Here is a 16,311-nt window from a genome sequence, read left to right on the forward strand (position 1 = left end):
TTGCCACTTCATGTCAAATTCTTCTGAAATGTTCCTCTACTCTTCTTCAGAAGCTGTTGTCCGTAAACATGACATTATCAGATTAACAAATCAGCTAGTTGAAAATGACATATTCAGTAAGATCCCCTAGAATCACATCCTGCTAAATGTAACACCAATGTAGACGATGATGCTTAATCTGATGTTTTATTGAGACTGGATAATGCATAAGCTAACACGAACCAACAGTGAACAATACATTTTTACAGCTTTTATTAATCTTTGTTAATGTTAGTAAAAATGAAATTGTTTTTTCATGTTAGATCATAGTGCATTAATGTTAACAAAAACAACTCTGGATTTTAATAATGTCTAAGTAAATGTTGAAACTAACATTAACGAAAAATAATAAATGTTTTTATAAGTATTTTTCATTGTTGGTTTATGTTAACCAATATTGTTAAATACTGTTAACAAATGAAATCTTAATATCAAGTGTTACCCTTAAAGGAAGTGTTATTTCATTTTTTCATAAATGATTGGCAACACTTAAGTTTTCTGTTATGAATATACTTTTTTGCATCTGATTGCAAACCTTCAAATTATCCTTCTTCATAGTGTGGTGTAGAGCTTTGCATGCTTCTTCTACAGTTCTACCAATGGTTGTGGTTCCCATCCAAAACTGAAAGCCAAAGGACTCGCCTACAATAAATAAACGGGAGTAAAGAACATTTATTTTTATAGGGGCAAAGCAAAGCTAATTCATTTATACAGCATCTGTACATGTTTAGACTTACCTGTGACCAGAAACCTCAGTGTCACTGACAGTCTTGTCTTTGGCACTAATGCTCCTCCTCATGTCTTTGTTTGTTTTGGTAATAAAAGGCTCAACCATGAACAGTAACTCATAAAACTCATGTCACCTGTAACATCACCCTGAAGCCTGTCATATTCATCTGTAGAATAAGTTCTTTAATTACACGTATTGTATTTTATTTAAGTCCATTTATATTGCATTTACATTGTACTGATGTGAACATATAGCAAAGGGCCTTGAGGCATTTTTATTATGTATTCCTCATATCAATCTCTACAAACATTTGGCCTGCAAATACAGCACATATACAATAATACCTAGACTACTCAGCAATTAAATTGGTTTAAATATAAAAATGATGTTACAACTTGCACAAACTTGCGTGACACACTATGGTTTTATCCTTTCCTATATCTTCCATGACCACATCAGTGAGTTTGTAAAGCATGCACACAGATATACACTCACCTCAAGTTGTTTTTGAAGAAGGTAATGTCCATGCTGTACGGAAGAGGATTAGGGCCAATCAACAATAAAAAAATAAAACCATTGAGAGATTAAAGTTGTTAAATTTCCAGAAAAAAATCTAAATAAAATGTTGAGAATAAACTCGTTAAATTTCGAGAAAAAAGTCGATAAAATGTTGAGAATAAACTCATTAAATTACGAGAAAAAAATCGTTAAATTACGAGTTTATTCAACATTTTATCTCGACTTTTTTCTTGAAATTTAACGAGTTTATTCTCGTAATTTAATGAGTATATTCTCAATATTTTATCTCGACTTTTTTCTTGAAATTTAAAGTTTTTTCTAGTAATTTAACGAGTTTATTCAACATTTTATCGACTTTTTTCTTTAAATTGCACAAGTTTTTTCTCGAAATTTAACAACTTTAATCTCGAGATGGTTTTATTTTTTTATTATTGCTTGGCCCTAATCCTCTTCCGTAATGCTGTTCTCTGCTCTTCAACAAAACTATTTGCCCGGCCATTCCTTTTCTTTTTTTATTCCTTGGCAAGTTCTCTCTTGCTCTGACTCCCATGTTTTTGTGCGACTGTTTCGGAATTCGGCAGTTCATAAAATCGTGTCGTATAACACTGCATCTAAATTAGATAAACTCACAGGTGATGGTATGAATTCTGATGGTCGGAAGATCGTATGCCCACGCACAGTGTATGCCCAGCTTTGCTGTAAACTGCTGTATCCTCAAACTTAACATTACTGTGAGCTTCCAGGTGGCGGTTAAAGATCTCAAACAGGTACGAACTGTCTCGGTTAGAGGTTGGATGGCTAAGGCTGTTCAGCCAACATGTTATCAAAAATATTTTGATCAAATGAGCTTATAAAGTCCTCGTCCCTAAAGTCATAACAAGGAGTTGGAGGTTCCGCTCCCAGAGGTCAACAAATTCTTGACTCTTATGTTCTGCCATGGACTTGTCGAATGAGGAACTGAATCTGTATTAGGATTGGATTTGGGATTGCGTGGGTAGTTCTTTTTTTCCTCTTTCCTTCAGTGATTCTGCTTGTTAACAGCAGGTGTTCATCACTAATTTTCAATCATTGCTCGATTAATCAGTTCTTATTGGGCAGTGTTTATTTCTTGAAACCCTGCAAAAACATTTTTTGAGATGTAAACGTGTACAAGCTATCAAGATTGTTCAGACATTAAATTCTAAAAAAAACAGTTCTGAAATGAACAAGCATGTGATCATCACAGACACATTGAAAGATCTGTCTTTCCCATGTGTGGAAAAGAGTCCAAGGTTTGCAGTATGTGTTCACTACTTGCTACTCCTAAAGTGTAAGCACTAACTTGGATAGGTTAAATGCAGAGGACAAACTCCTAGCATTGGTTATAAATAAAGGGGATCTTTATTTTAAGTGAAATGCATATTTGTTCTTTTTGCACTACACACACACACACACATCTATGGGTTGGATCAAAACTAAAATAATACTTCTTAAATAACAACCCGTAAGTTAAGCACAACCTAATTTAAGTATGCCCATATCAGTAAAATGTTTTGTGCCAAAGAAGTCCAAAGAATCTGACATCAAGTATCCTGTGAACTGGAAAATACCACCATGCTTTAGTAGGAAACACCTCTTAGCAAACTTTCAGTCATAATGGTGTTGACTCATATTGTTCCCGGGTGCAAGAATGCAAAGAGTAAATGTTTACTGAAAGTGAGTTCCTTTCAGTTTAAAGGATCCAGAGCATTGTAGCAACAGCTAAAAGCTGCTATGAATCGTAAATACAAAGAGAACGGCGCAGCAGACAATCTGAAAAACCATTGTGTTTGTAGTCAACATTTCAAACTGGATGACCATGAACAGTGTTTAATACGAAACAGAGGGGAAAGGCTGAAATAGACCACTAAATTAAAGCCTAAATTCAAGCTGTTCATCATATAAAGCAATGAAGTCTCTTCAGAAAATTTTGACTAAACCACTCAACTCATATGGATCACAATCTCTTTTATGAAGCATCAAAGTGGTAGTTATGTAGCAGTCAATGGAGAGACAGAAAGCTCTCAGATTTCATCAAAAAATATCTTCATTTATGTTCCAAAGATGAGAAAAAGTCTTACAGGTTTGGAACAACATGAGTAAATGTTGACAGAAATACCTCTTTCTACATTTCGAACACTGCAATGTCTTGCCAGAATGTTTCCAAATGACTTTTCGTATCTGTTTGATGTGTGAAACTCTTCTTGCACTAAAGGTATGTGAAACGCTTCCCTCCGTTGTGAACTTTCATGTGGCTATAACGGGTTCCTTTATTTGTGAAACTCTTTCCACACACTTTGCAAGAGTAAGGCTTCTCTCCGGTGTGAACTCTCATGTGGGCTTTAAGACACTCTTTTCTAGTGAAGCTCTTTCCACACTGTTGGCAGCTGTAGGGCTTCTCTCCCGTATGAATTCTCACGTGGACTTTAAGGTTTGTGTTGGTTGCACAACTCATTCCACAGTGATGGCACATGTAAGGCTTCTCTCCGGCGTGAGTTATTACATGTGTCTTTAGTTGTTTCATGTCTGTGAAACTCATTCCACACTGATGGCATATACAACCGCTCTCTTTTATGTGAATCCTCACATGGTTATTAAGGCTTTCTTTACGTGTGAAACATTTTCCACACTGATCACATGTGAAAGGTTTCTCTCCAGTGTGAGTTCTCATGTGAGTCTTAAGATTTCCTTTTCGATTCAAGGATTTTCCACAGATTTTGCAGGCATAAGAGCTCTCTCCAGTGTGAACTTTCATGTGGGTGTAAAGGGTTCCTTGGTGTGTGAAGCTCTTTCCACACTGTTGACATGTGTAAGGCTTCTCTCCAGTGTGGATTCTCATGTGAGTTTTAAGATGTCCTTTTTGAGTGAAGCTCCTCCCACACTGTTGGCAGGTGAAATAACTTATTTTTGTTGTATTTTGAGATCTTTTTGGTGAAGACTTTTCAGTCTGTGAGCAACTTGTCAAATCATGCTTCTCATACTGACGTTTCTCTTCAGTTTCATTCAGATCTTGAATCTCCTCTTTTAGCACCATCAGATCTAAGGCCAAAAGAGGCAAACACATGTTAACCTCAGGTTAAAACATTTTGACATGTAAAGGATCAGATTGAAACAGTGATAACAGGTTCAATTAATACACACCATGATCACACGGTTGGCATATGCATTTAAGTGGGTAAATAAGGGAAAGTTATCTGGCTTGAGGAGAACGATATATGTACCAAGTTTGGTGACTTCAGGTCAAGGATGGGCAACTCTGCTCCTGGAGGTCAACTCTCCAGCAAAGTTCAGCTCCAACCCCAATTAAACACACCTGAACCAGCTAATCAAGGTCTTACTATGTATACTAGAAACTTCCAGGCAGGTGTGTTGAGGCAAGTTGGAGCTAAACTCTGCAGGACAGTGGCCCTCCAGGACTGAGTTTGGACACCCCTGGTATAGACCAATCCGTAATCAAACATACCTCAACACATCTAAACGAAGTCTCCTTGGTTGCCTAAAAAATACAGGCAGATGTGTTTGATTAGAGATGGAATTAATCTCTGCAGGACAGTGACACTCAGTCAGTAAAACTGACTTTAGTCAAAAGGGGGCTCTAAAGAGCCAATGTCCATGTCTTAGCTTTTTCCTACAACTAATGGCTGACATTTCTGACAAAGCATAACTTGATGCTCAAGAAGGCAGCATGATGGGGGTGTACAACCAATGGGGTGTGAACTTGTCCACCCACTCCAGGGTTTCCAGGTTTTCACATCAAAATCCACCCAATTGCTCCTCAACTAATCGCATTTCGGAAAGGGGGGGGGGATATGTACCACGGTAAAAATCTCGCTTCAGTGAGTAAAATCTGCGTTTTTGGCAGGGCCCCACTGGTAAATTTCACATTTCAGGTGTTAAATAACTCATTATGTTTGGTCGATTCAAACGGCGGACAAGAAAAACAACTTGCGGGAACAGCGTAAAAGTAGCCCAATTCCACAGGAAAACCGCGGTCTTGGCAAAACTGCCTGACTCCTCAACTCCTTTCTATTCTACTTTAACTTCAAGTTAACTTCATTGGGTTCAATGTGGAGCATCCAGAAAAGCCCAACAAATGCTTCAGCGCAATCCTAGAAAAATCATCAAGAATCTCTGAACTCTCTCGCATCTGGACTTGTTTCTACGGAAGAGGATTAGGGCCAAGCAATAATAAAAAAATAAAACCATCTCGAGATTAAAGTTGTTAAATTTCGAGAAAAAAGTCGAAATAAAATGTTGAGAATAAAAACTTGTTAAATTACGAGAAAAAAGTTGAGATAAAATGTTGAGAATAAACTCGTTAAATTTCGAGAAAAAAGTCGAGATAAAATGTTGAGAATAAACTCATTAAATTATGCGAATAAAGTCATTAAATTACGAGAAAAAAGTCGTTAAATTATGAGAACAAATTCGTAATTTAACAAATTTGTTCTCGTAATTTAACGACTTTTTTCTCATAATTTAATGACTTTATTCTCAACATTTTATCTCGACTTTTTTCTCGAAATTTAACAACTTTAATTTCGAGATGGTTTTATTTTTTATTATTGCTTGGCCCTAATCCTCTTCCGTATGTTTCAGCATCTAAAAACCAAAGTAAGTATTTTAGATGCATTTCGAAGTTGTGGTTAAGTTTGCCATTCTTTTCTCTTCTCTCTCTTTGCTTTATTCTGTATATAATCTTTGTTTAGTTTAGTTGTAGCTTTCCAATAGTTATTAAACCATTATATCCAAACTTTACTGTCTCTGTGTTTGCCGCTCACAATTCAAGTCGCTGAAACATTTTGATTTTGCGACATGCTATTACCCTGCTATTACTGCATAAAATAGGAAAAAGTTATTCTTTCTTGGCCAGGAAGATCATTTATTTCCTAGAATTTATAAATGATTATGCCATCTGTTTGGTGAATGAACTGATTAAACAATTGTAAATTGTCAATTAAAGATTTGTTTAAAAGCAGCCTACTGTGTTACATGTTACCAAATAACAAAAATTTGATTAATTGTAACATGACGATCGGCTGCAGATCTCTAAATCAGAGAAAATCAAAGGTGTGGGTGGATGATTGGTTTTTTTAACAGCAGATTCAGGTGACATTAGATCTGATCTGCCCATCATAAATCAAAGCCATGACAGACAGTGGCCGAAAGAGAACAACAGGAAAACGTGACAGAATGGACAATACTCCTCTGTATTGTCGCAAGTTGTGGTTTAGCTACACGCAACAAACGTTGCCAGTGTGAAAGCTGATTTCACATCATGTTGTAACTTCTGTAGCCTCAAGATGACAAAACATGGGGATATATTCAGAACTGTTCACATCCTCAGACTGGGAACTATGTGTTTCTATGGCACCACTAACACCGACTAAATGAATCTGCAGCAGTCCAAGTAAGAGCTCTCACGAAAAAAGCTGTACCCTAAAAGCTGTAATAACGAGCTCTTAGATGTAAATGCAGTAATAACAACATGGCGTGAACGCACCTTTAGTTCCAACCCTGCTCCAATACACATACTATGAAACCCATGTCATATAAAACCACTTTTATATCAGGACACTCTTCAAAAATATCACTCATTTCATTTTAATAAGGATCAAATGACCGAAATCAATTTTAAGAATGAAAACAACCTGTTTGTTCCTCGGTTTCTTCTTTTTTCACTCTGAATGATTCTTCAATCTTCATGTCTTCACTCTCCTCTTTAATAAATGCCATCTTTGTTTGTTCCTCAGTATCTTCTTGTTTCAAACTGAATACTTCTTCAATCTTCATGTCTTCACTCTCCTCTTTAATAAACGCCATCTTTATAATAGGGTGTTGCATGGATCTCAGTCGCTTCACCCGGAGTTTGTGTGCTTGTCCTGTTTAAGACGAGAATAATTAACAAAAAGAAATATACATCCAAACTAAATCTCAATAAAACGTTGCACAAGTGGGCAGAAATCTTTAAAATGTGTTTAAATCGAACAAACTAAGCCCTTGATCACTTGGAAACTGCTACGGAGGTGATTTGTTTTTTACAGTTTTTCCTCATAAATTTGTTTACGCACCATTCTATAGGCCTGTAAGTATGCATATGAAATATGAAGTGTGGTATGTTGGACACTTCATGCACTTCACGGTCGCAGCTTTAATTACGTAGAGGAAAGAGAGGAGTGATCAGCTTCTGATGATGGCTGTATATGGCAATAATGTGTATCGAACCTATACGCAAAAGGTCACAAACAACAAAGTTCGGCATACGATCAATCAAGCCATCAGACCATATGATGAATTGCTCGTAACTATCAAGAAAAGAAAATCGGAGATGGTATAGTCTAGGGATGCCACAATTCTCAATATAATATTGAACCGTTCGGTACAACATCCACGGTTCAATACGTGCTTGTGAATTGCGTTTTTGTCGGTTTTACGTTTAAATAATTTATGTGTGTTTTATTTCTCTCCGAATTGACTGTTTGTGTGTGCCTGTAAGTCTACAAGTACTCCTCCCCGCGAGTAAATATTCAATCACTATGCTCTAAAGTTAGGGGGCGCTGAACCATCATTCCACACTTTAACATGGCGAGTGGCGGTGAAGTGAGGCTACAGTACGAGGAAGCGCCGGCGTCTTTCAAATCCGTGGTGTGGAGACATTTCAGTTTTGCCGTTGAGTATAATCAAGACTATAGAATAACACAAGACGCGTCACTCGTATTGTTTTGAATGGGAGAAAGTGTAACGCGCAATATGGCGGAATAAGTCCCGCCTTCTAAATAAGAGCCAATCGCTGACTGATAAAATCATCGCGTCACTGCAGTGGCCGTTAGAAGCACCGGTTTCTATAGAAACAGTCAGACGCGCGTCTCCGAAATGAGGCACAAGAGATGCGCATTTAGGTCTGCGCATGCGCATTATCTTGATCCAGCCTAAAAAGTACAGGTTTTTTGTCATGATTCCAGCATTTGGAAAAAAAAATTTAATTATAAGACAGTTGTTGTCAGATTTCATTGGTGATTTCAAATATTAAATTTAATCGAAAGCTTGGTAAACAGTTTTGGAGAATTTGATGTTTCCCATTCAAAGACATCGGAGCTGCACTTGGATGCCCGAGAGGCGTTTCAAAGATGGCCGTCGAGTGAAATGACTTGTCTTAAAGGGACTTTGGTATAATGCCGAGGAAGAAAAAACGGTAAACAAAAAAATGACAGGCTACACGTGTAAAACAATGCTTGCAGACAATTCAAATGGAAACACTTCCAACATGACTTATGTTTACTGAAGTAACTTATGTTTATTTGAAATGGTCAATTTATGTCCGTCACTGGTCCGACACACGAAAAAGGTCATACTTTGGACCTCATACTGTCATATGGCTTAGATGTTGCCGTTAGTGAAATATGTGACACTGGTATGTCGGATCATCTACCCATTGTTTTTACTATAGTAGTTCCCTGTCCGTACACTTTGAATGTTGCTCCAGCACGCAGTGTGCGTTCTATTAACCCTCAAACTGCCTCACAGTTTTCTGTTGCTTTTAAAGACTCAGTGCTGTACAATCTTGAAGACTGTATTCTTGATGTGGATGAACTCACAAACCTCTTTGATTCTACCTGTTCTGAAATACTAGATGTTGTTGCCCCACTAAGGGAAAAACGCACTAAAACACTATCTGAACCCTGGTTAAATGACCATACCCGCTCTCTCAGACGGGCCTGTAGAACAGCTGAGAGAAAGTGGAAAAAGGACAAACTTCAAGTGTCATTTCAAATTTTAAACACCACATTACATACATACCAGGGAGCGGTTAAATCCGCTAAAACAAATTTTTTATCTCACCTGGTTGCTAATAATAATCAGAGGCCTCAGGTTCTTTTTAAAGTGTTTAACTCTCTTGTTAACCCTTGTGAAACAGATTGTGTTGTGCCATCCACTTTGTTGTGTGAAAATTTTCTGAAATATTTCATAGAAAAAATTGCTGGCCTGAGTTTCTCATCACCTACATTTACTAGTGACCCCTTGGTTCCATCTTTATGCAAAGCTGCCTTCCAACAGTTTGACCCAGTCACTTTACATGTTCTCTCTGACATAGTTACACATAGGGCTGTCGCGGTAACCGCAATATTGTAATACCGCGCTATTGACAAGCCAACCGCAGAGGAAAGAAAGAAACCGCAGAAACCGCGGCAACCGCAGTGTTCAGTTGTTTTTTTTTGTTTTTTTGTTTTTTTTGAGACTGGCCTTCTTGATTTACAAATTGTCACTGTGCATTTAATGTTGAATAAATTAATAATGATTCAAGTGTGTTACGATTGTCATTTTCCCGCGAACTGTTTGTATCCGGTGTTTCGTTTCCTATTTTGAATAGGCCTACTGAAACCATGGCAGGCGCTCTCGTCCCAAAACCTAATGTCACGTCGCCAGTTTGGGAACATTTCGGCTTTCAACCCAATGAAAAAGGCGAGCCAGCGAATTTAGATGAGCCAATATGCAAAATTTGCTGCAAAAAGGTGCCTGTGACACGCGGCAATACATCTAATTTGAGGTGTCATCTCGCTAACTGTCATCCAGCCATTGAAGCGCAGCTGCCCCCTCAAGCATCAGGTCGCGGAGCAACATCAAAAAGAACAGCTGAGGCCAGTAACGTTACCAGCCGACAGTTAGGAGTAGCTGAAGCCTTTGCGAAATCTGTAAAATACAGCCGTGAAAGTAATAGGCATAAGTGCCTTACAGCCGCTGTTACGCTGTATCTTGTTAAGGAGATGGTTCCATTCAACACGGTGGAGAAACCAGCATTCAAATCAATGCTTCAAAAATTTGATAAGCAGTACGAGTTGCCGGGTAAAACCTACTTTTCAGAAACAGCTGTGCCGAAAATGTACAGCACGGTAAAGTCAGCTATCAAAAGCGAGCTCATGAATGTCGACTACTTTTCTGCCACAACGGATATGTGGTCAAGTGTCAATATGACTCCTTATATGAGTCTAACGGTTCATTATCTCAGCATGGAATGGACTCTGAAATCACGCTGCCTCGAAACCGTGTTTATGCCCGAAAACCACACGTCCGACAATATTTCGGATGCTCTCCGGCACGCATTTGAAGAGTGGTCCCTGGATGAGAAGAAGCTGTCATGCATTACTACAGACAACGGAGCCAACATTGTTGCAGCAGTCAAAAAGTTGAACTGGCGGTGGCTGAACTGTTTTGGTCACAATTTACATTTGGCAGTCACAAATGCAATGGCAAGCGTAAAGGACAGCACAACCCGAGCAATGGGCCTGTGCCACACATTGGTCAGTACATTTTCTCAGAGCTGGTTGAAGAGAAGAGATCTAGCGAAAGCACAAGCGGAACTTCAAATTCCTCAGCATGGCCTCATACTGGTAAGTTATATAATGTAGGTTAAACGATCATGTTATTAGGCAATAAATAAAAATTAAATATGAATGAATTATAAAAATTAAACAAATTAAAATAAATATTTTGAGAGGAAAATTATTTCAAAGGGTATATTGAAAAAAAAAACATATTTAGGCTAATTTCAGATCAATGTAACGCCCATATCTATCTGTGCACATTTAAAGAATTCTTATTCTTTTGCAGTTGGGATAAAAAAATATATATTGAAACGAATAAATAGCCTAATTTAAAATGTAGCCTATAATTTATTTTGGTAGGATAATTATAGATTTGTTGTCATTGGCTAATTTCTATTCAATGATTTAACGGCCAATTCTGTTCAGGACTGCGCTACAAGATGGGGCACCAAACAGAAAATGGTGGAAAGGGTTTTGGAACAAATCCCGGCTATCAGAAGAGTTCTGGATGATCGGAGACACCACCATCTAAATCCAAGCTGGCAGGACATCGCTGTCCTTGAGTCTGTGAATGCAGCGCTTAAACCCGCGGCTGAGTTTACGGATCTGCTGTCTGGCGAGAGCTACGTTACAGTGTCTTCAGTGAAACCTGTCCTGAAACTCCTCACTGAAGATATTCTTAAACCATCAAACGAGGATACCACCTTAACATCAAACATAAAGCACAAAATGTGTAGTGTTCTACAGGGGAAGTACGAACCAGCTGCCTTACAAAAACTTTTGGAAAAGGCCTGTTGTTTAGATCCTCGCTATAAGGGCGATCATATAAATGACACGGAGACAAAATCTGCACTCATTGAAGAGATGATGGGAGTGGAGGACGAGGAGACCAGTGCGTCAGTGGTTGGAGAAGAAGGGCAAATGATGGTGCCACCACCAGTAAAGAAAAAGACTCTTGGAGACCTACTGAAGTCACGGGCAACCTCCGCGTCAGCGCCCATACCCAAGAGAGCGCGAGCAGATAACGAGCTCATGCGCTATCTGCAAGAAGAGTGCATCGACTCCAACGCGAATCCACTGTCCTGGTGGCGCGATAATCAGTCTAGATTTCCGCTGCTGTCCAAAGTCGCGCGCAAATACATGTGTATTTGTGCAACGAGCACACCGTCGGAAAGGGTTTTCAGTGCCGCGGGGAATATTGTTACCCCCATGCGATCCTCCCTGAAACCACATAAGGTTAATATGTTGGTTTTCCTAGCGCGAAACAAGGACATGATAACCGAGGTCTAAATCACATTAGTTAACACTTAAGTAATGTTTCGTTTATTCTCTGTATTTTCACATAGGCCTACACGTTGTTTTAATGTGATACTTTAGATTTCCTTCGTTTTTCAAATTGGAAAAGGCATTTTCTTATTGCTTGTTTTCATGTGATACTTTAGAGTTCTTTGGTTTCTTTTATTTTTTATTTTTTAAATGGGAAAAGGCAAGTTCTTGTTGCTGTTTTGGATTTAACAATAAAACAAAATGTTTTAAAATGTGTCTCTGTCAGTTAAAAAGCAACAATGACACATAATAACTCAACAATAGAGCTTTGTATGCTGTAAAATTAGGTTTGTTTAAAAAAAAAAAAACAAACAAAAAAAAAAAAACGCCGGTAATACCGCCTATCGCGCTATTGAGCCACCCATAATAACCGCAAGGGAAATTTCTTAACCGCGACAGCCCTAGTTACACAGCTCCGCCCTACAAACTGCCTGTTGGATAGTATCCCTGCCCGATTACTCAAAGATGTTTTTAACATTGTTGGTCCCAGTATTTTAAGCTTGGTTAACGCATCTCTTAGTTCAGGGTGTGTTCCCGTAGCTTTTAAACATGCAATCGTGCAACCCCTCTTAAAAAAGAAAAATCTGGATCATTCGGTTTTATCTAATTTTAGACCCATTTCTAAACTCCCATTTTTATCTAAAGTCTTGGAGAAGGTAGTTTTTAATCAACTGCAATCATTTCTTGATGATTTTTGCATTTATGAAAAGTTCCAGTCTGGTTTTAAACCTCGCCATAGTACTGAAACCGCCCTTCTAAGAGTATATAACGATCTTCTCTTAGCAGTTGATTCAGGAAAATCAGCTGTTTTAGTCCTTTTAGATTTGATTTCTGCTTTCGACACTGTAAACCACTCTATCCTCTTATCCCGACTCGAACAAAGTGTTGGCGTTACGGGTACGGCTCTGAAATGGTTTAAATCATATTTGACAGATAGGAGTTTTGCTGTCCACCTTGGGAATTGCTTTTCATCTGCTGCACCTCTTTCTTGTGGGGTTCCTCAAGGTTCCATTCTGGGACCAATGCTCTTTTCCCTGTACATGCTGCCCTTAGGGTCCATTTTTAAAAAACATAACGTTTCTTTCCACTGTTTTGCAGATGATGTACAAATCTATTTGCCTGTAAAAACCAATGAGAAGAACAATATCCAACCTTTGTTAGACTGTTTGAGTGATCTCAAAATTTGGTTGGATCAGAATTTTTTATGTCTTAATGACAAAAAGACTGAAATTGTTGTGTTTGGTCGTGCGGGACATGTAAGTGATTGTGCAGATGCTCTTGGTACTCTATGTTCCCATATTCGACCTTTTACCAGGAATCTGGGTGTAATTTTTGATAGTGCTTTTAAATTTGATAAACAGATTAGTTCAGTTGTTAAAACTAGCTTCTTCCACTTGAGACTTCTGGCTAAGGTCAAGAAATACATGCTACGTAAAGACTTTGAAAGAGTCATACATGCTTTTATTATGTCGCGATTAGACTACTGTAACTCTTTGTATGCCGGTCATCACTCCGACGGCTACAGTTAGTACAGAACGCAGCAGCTCGACTTCTAACCGGGACCAAAAAACGTGAACATATTACACCGGTATTGGCCTCACTTCACTGGCTTCCTGTTTGTTTTAGAATTAAATTTAAAATTGCATTTAATTGTTTTTAAAAGTTTGAGTGGGTTGTCGCCTTCATATTTGACGGAGCTTCTACATGTCCACACACCTGCCAAGGTACTGAGGTCTTCTGACCAGATGCTCCTCGATGTGCCGAGATCTAGGCTAAAAAACAAAGGTGACAGAGCATTTGCAGTGGCTGCTCCTAATATATGGAATAGTCTACCAATTTATGTAAGAAAAGCTCAGACTATTGAAACTTTCAAGTCCTTGCTTAAGACGCATTACTATGCTCTGGCTTTCAATTCTAGTTGAGCTTTGATATCTTGACCTGTTGGTTATTTTGTTTGCACTTTGTGTAAAATTATTGTCTGTATAATAATCAGTTTTTTTTTTTTTCTGTTGGATTTTGTGAAGCACTTTGGTCAATTACGATTGTTTTTAAATGTGCTATATAAATAAATTGAACATTGAACATTTATGTTTACTAACTTCTTGTATGTTTATTTTCAAAATTTAGGAATTTATGTGTTCACCAGTTTGTACATGGGCTACCAGCAGCTGTGAGATGTCAGTGTTAATTTTAAAATAAAAAATTATTTTATATTATACAATACACTAGAAACTAGTGGACTTTTCTTTGCTTTTAAGTAAAATAAAGGAGTATTGCAATAAATCGTTTTTATTTTTTCTTCTTAACCTCAAGGCTGCATTTATTTGATCCAAAATATAGCAAAAACAGTAATATTGTAAAATATTTTTACAATTTATTATATTGTATAATATAATTTATATCCAGTGATCAAAGCTGAATTTTCAGCATCATTACTCCAGTCTTCAGTGTCACATGATCCTTCAGAAATCATTCTAATATGCTGATTTGATGCTCAAGAAACATTTCTGATTATTATCAATGTTGAAAACAGTTGGGTACAATTTTATTTTTCAGGACTATTTGATGAATAGAAAGATCAAAAGAACAGGATGGTGAGCAGAAGAGACTTCTTTTACATTTTTTGTTGAACGTCTGTATAAAAAAAAAAAGTAAAGAAAAACAACAGAGTTGAGAATAACACTAAAAGTGTTATTAGTCATCCAATCACATTGATGTCTAAACCTCACTCAGTCAAGTCACTATAGCGCTTTTTACAATGCAGATTGTGTCAAAGCAGCTTTACAGTGATAACTGGTACATAATTTTGGCTGCACAGCAGCTATTAAAGAATAGTGTCAATGCAGGCAGATCAAAGCACTGTTGAATATCAAATGTCAAGTGTCCCCAACCAAGCAAGCCAAAGGCGACAGCGGCAAAGAACCCAAACTCCAACACTCAACTTAGCAAGTTGTTGAGTGACTCTTTTTCATCGGTAAACCACATGAATGCTCACATGTCAGGTAAGTGGATTCATTTTGAATTAGAAACTAAAAAAAACTCTTTGGTATGGGATTTTCACAGTTTCTCAAAACATTTTGAAGTAACTTATCCCTCTTTTTCATTGGTGAATGACTTGTGATATGTGAATATTGACTTCATGTTAATGAACCAGTCAAGTTAATAAATACTTTTTTTTTTTTTTTTTTTTTTTTTTTTATATTTGTATTGCATTCATGTAGTTAGCTGGTTAAAGCACATCTGACACAAACCTGTGTGATTTATGGCACATTATTTGTGTGTTAAATATTTTAACACATTGTCTGTGTGAAGAAGAATAACACACTGGATTAGTTAAAACTAACACAAAATGTGCTGTCCTGAACTAGACACACAGGTGTGTTAGGAAATAACAGGTGTGTTGTTTTTAATACATCCTTATTGAGCGTGTATTTTCCTCTCTCTCTGTTCTCTTCCTCGAACACACTATATGGATGTCAATATACATATTTATAGTGTTTATAAATCTTTGAATAAATCATTTTAATGCAACGAAATAAAATGCTTAATAAAACCAGGAAAATTATGGACAGCGACCTCTTTTCCCGCGATAGTCAGTTAATAATTAAATAAATGAGTAAATAAACTCAAAGTAGAAATATCACATATTGCACTCGTGTTAAACTGATTCACTGATATATTTTGAAGCGAATCTTTTGTTACTGATGCGCTTTACTCACAGAAATAACGCGTTAGATAAAGCATTACAATGTTATGTTCACAACAGCATGGCGTTTTCCAATTCAGATAAAACTGTACAATTATCAGAGAGTTCTGCATAGATATAAACACTTTTTATGATTAAAAACACAAACCTTTCTTCAGGCCGAATCACAACAGAGCAGCTGCGCGGCGCATCCTTATGACGTCCAACCTGCATTCCAAAATAAAAGACCCATTTATCAGTTTTATTAAAAAAAAAAAAAATGAAATAATAAAAGCTTATTGTTGAAGTAATAAATTTTTTAGTAACTGTATTTCAGTACAGTTACATTTTAAATGCGTGGTGATCAAGTTATATCCAAAAAGCATTTTAGATTACAAAAGTAAATAATTTGAATTTTGATGTAATTTAAACATTAATGCAAACTGTGACAGCAGTTAATGTAAACAGCAGTTGGAGATTATCCAATTCTGACAGTCTGCAAAAGCATCTCAAGCTACAGTTCTGCTCATATTCATACCCACCCCTTGCAGATTATGAAAACATTTTAATAATTTTAACAACATTTTAAGTCAGAATTGTGATATAAACTTGCAATAGTCAGTTATCACACAATTCAGAATTTTTTTCTTGCAGTTTCAAGTTTGTATCTCAAT

At 37.2% G+C, this 16,311-nt stretch overlaps 2 protein-coding genes across 4 annotated transcripts; one reads left to right on the forward strand and one right to left on the reverse strand.

The window, feature by feature from the left end:
• Positions 1-2,645: 2,645 nt before the first annotated feature.
• Positions 2,646-15,865, reverse strand: LOC125261048 (gastrula zinc finger protein XlCGF8.2DB-like). 3 transcript variants are annotated; one of them, XM_048179595.1, is made up of 4 exons: positions 15,807-15,865; positions 6,958-7,188; positions 4,770-4,802; positions 2,646-4,345 (listed from the first exon to the last, which is right to left on the reverse strand). In XM_048179595.1, the coding sequence occupies exon 4, from the start codon at positions 4,338-4,340 to the stop codon at positions 3,516-3,518; it is 825 nt and encodes a 274-aa protein (XP_048035552.1). In that variant the 5' UTR covers positions 4,341-4,345; positions 4,770-4,802; positions 6,958-7,188; positions 15,807-15,865; the 3' UTR covers positions 2,646-3,515. The 3 variants fall into 3 exon arrangements, with proteins under 3 accessions (XP_048035552.1, XP_048035550.1, XP_048035553.1); XM_048179593.1 differs by lacking the exon at positions 4,770-4,802; XM_048179596.1 differs by lacking the exons at positions 6,958-7,188; positions 15,807-15,865 and having other exon boundaries at positions 4,770-5,571.
• On the forward strand, positions 9,688-11,916 carry LOC125261030 (E3 SUMO-protein ligase ZBED1-like). The gene is made up of 2 exons (XM_048179572.1): positions 9,688-10,692; positions 11,053-11,916. Exons 1-2 carry the CDS (start codon positions 9,688-9,690, stop codon positions 11,914-11,916), a joined length of 1,869 nt encoding a protein of 622 aa, XP_048035529.1.
• Positions 15,866-16,311: the final 446 nt, after the last annotated feature.

Source organism: Megalobrama amblycephala, unplaced genomic scaffold (assembly GCF_018812025.1).
Source record: "Megalobrama amblycephala isolate DHTTF-2021 unplaced genomic scaffold, ASM1881202v1 scaffold253, whole genome shotgun sequence".
NCBI lineage: Eukaryota > Metazoa > Chordata > Actinopteri > Cypriniformes > Xenocyprididae > Megalobrama > Megalobrama amblycephala.

Excerpts from the sequence above, each read along its gene's own strand:
- LOC125261030 (XM_048179572.1), top strand. The coding sequence starts at position 9,688 with ATGGCAGGCGCTCTCGTCCCAAAACCTAATGTCACGTCGCCAGTTTGG. Across the intron at positions 10,693-11,052 it reads CTCAGCATGGCCTCATACTG|GACTGCGCTACAAGATGGGG; the intron begins GTAAGTTATATA and ends AATTCTGTTCAG.
- LOC125261048 (XM_048179593.1), bottom strand. The coding sequence starts at position 7,150 with ATGCAACACCCTATTATAAAGATGGCGTTTATTAAAGAGGAGAGTGAA. Across the intron at positions 4,346-6,957 it reads AGAAACCGAGGAACAAACAG|ATCTGATGGTGCTAAAAGAG; the intron begins GTTGTTTTCATT and ends TTTTGGCCTTAG.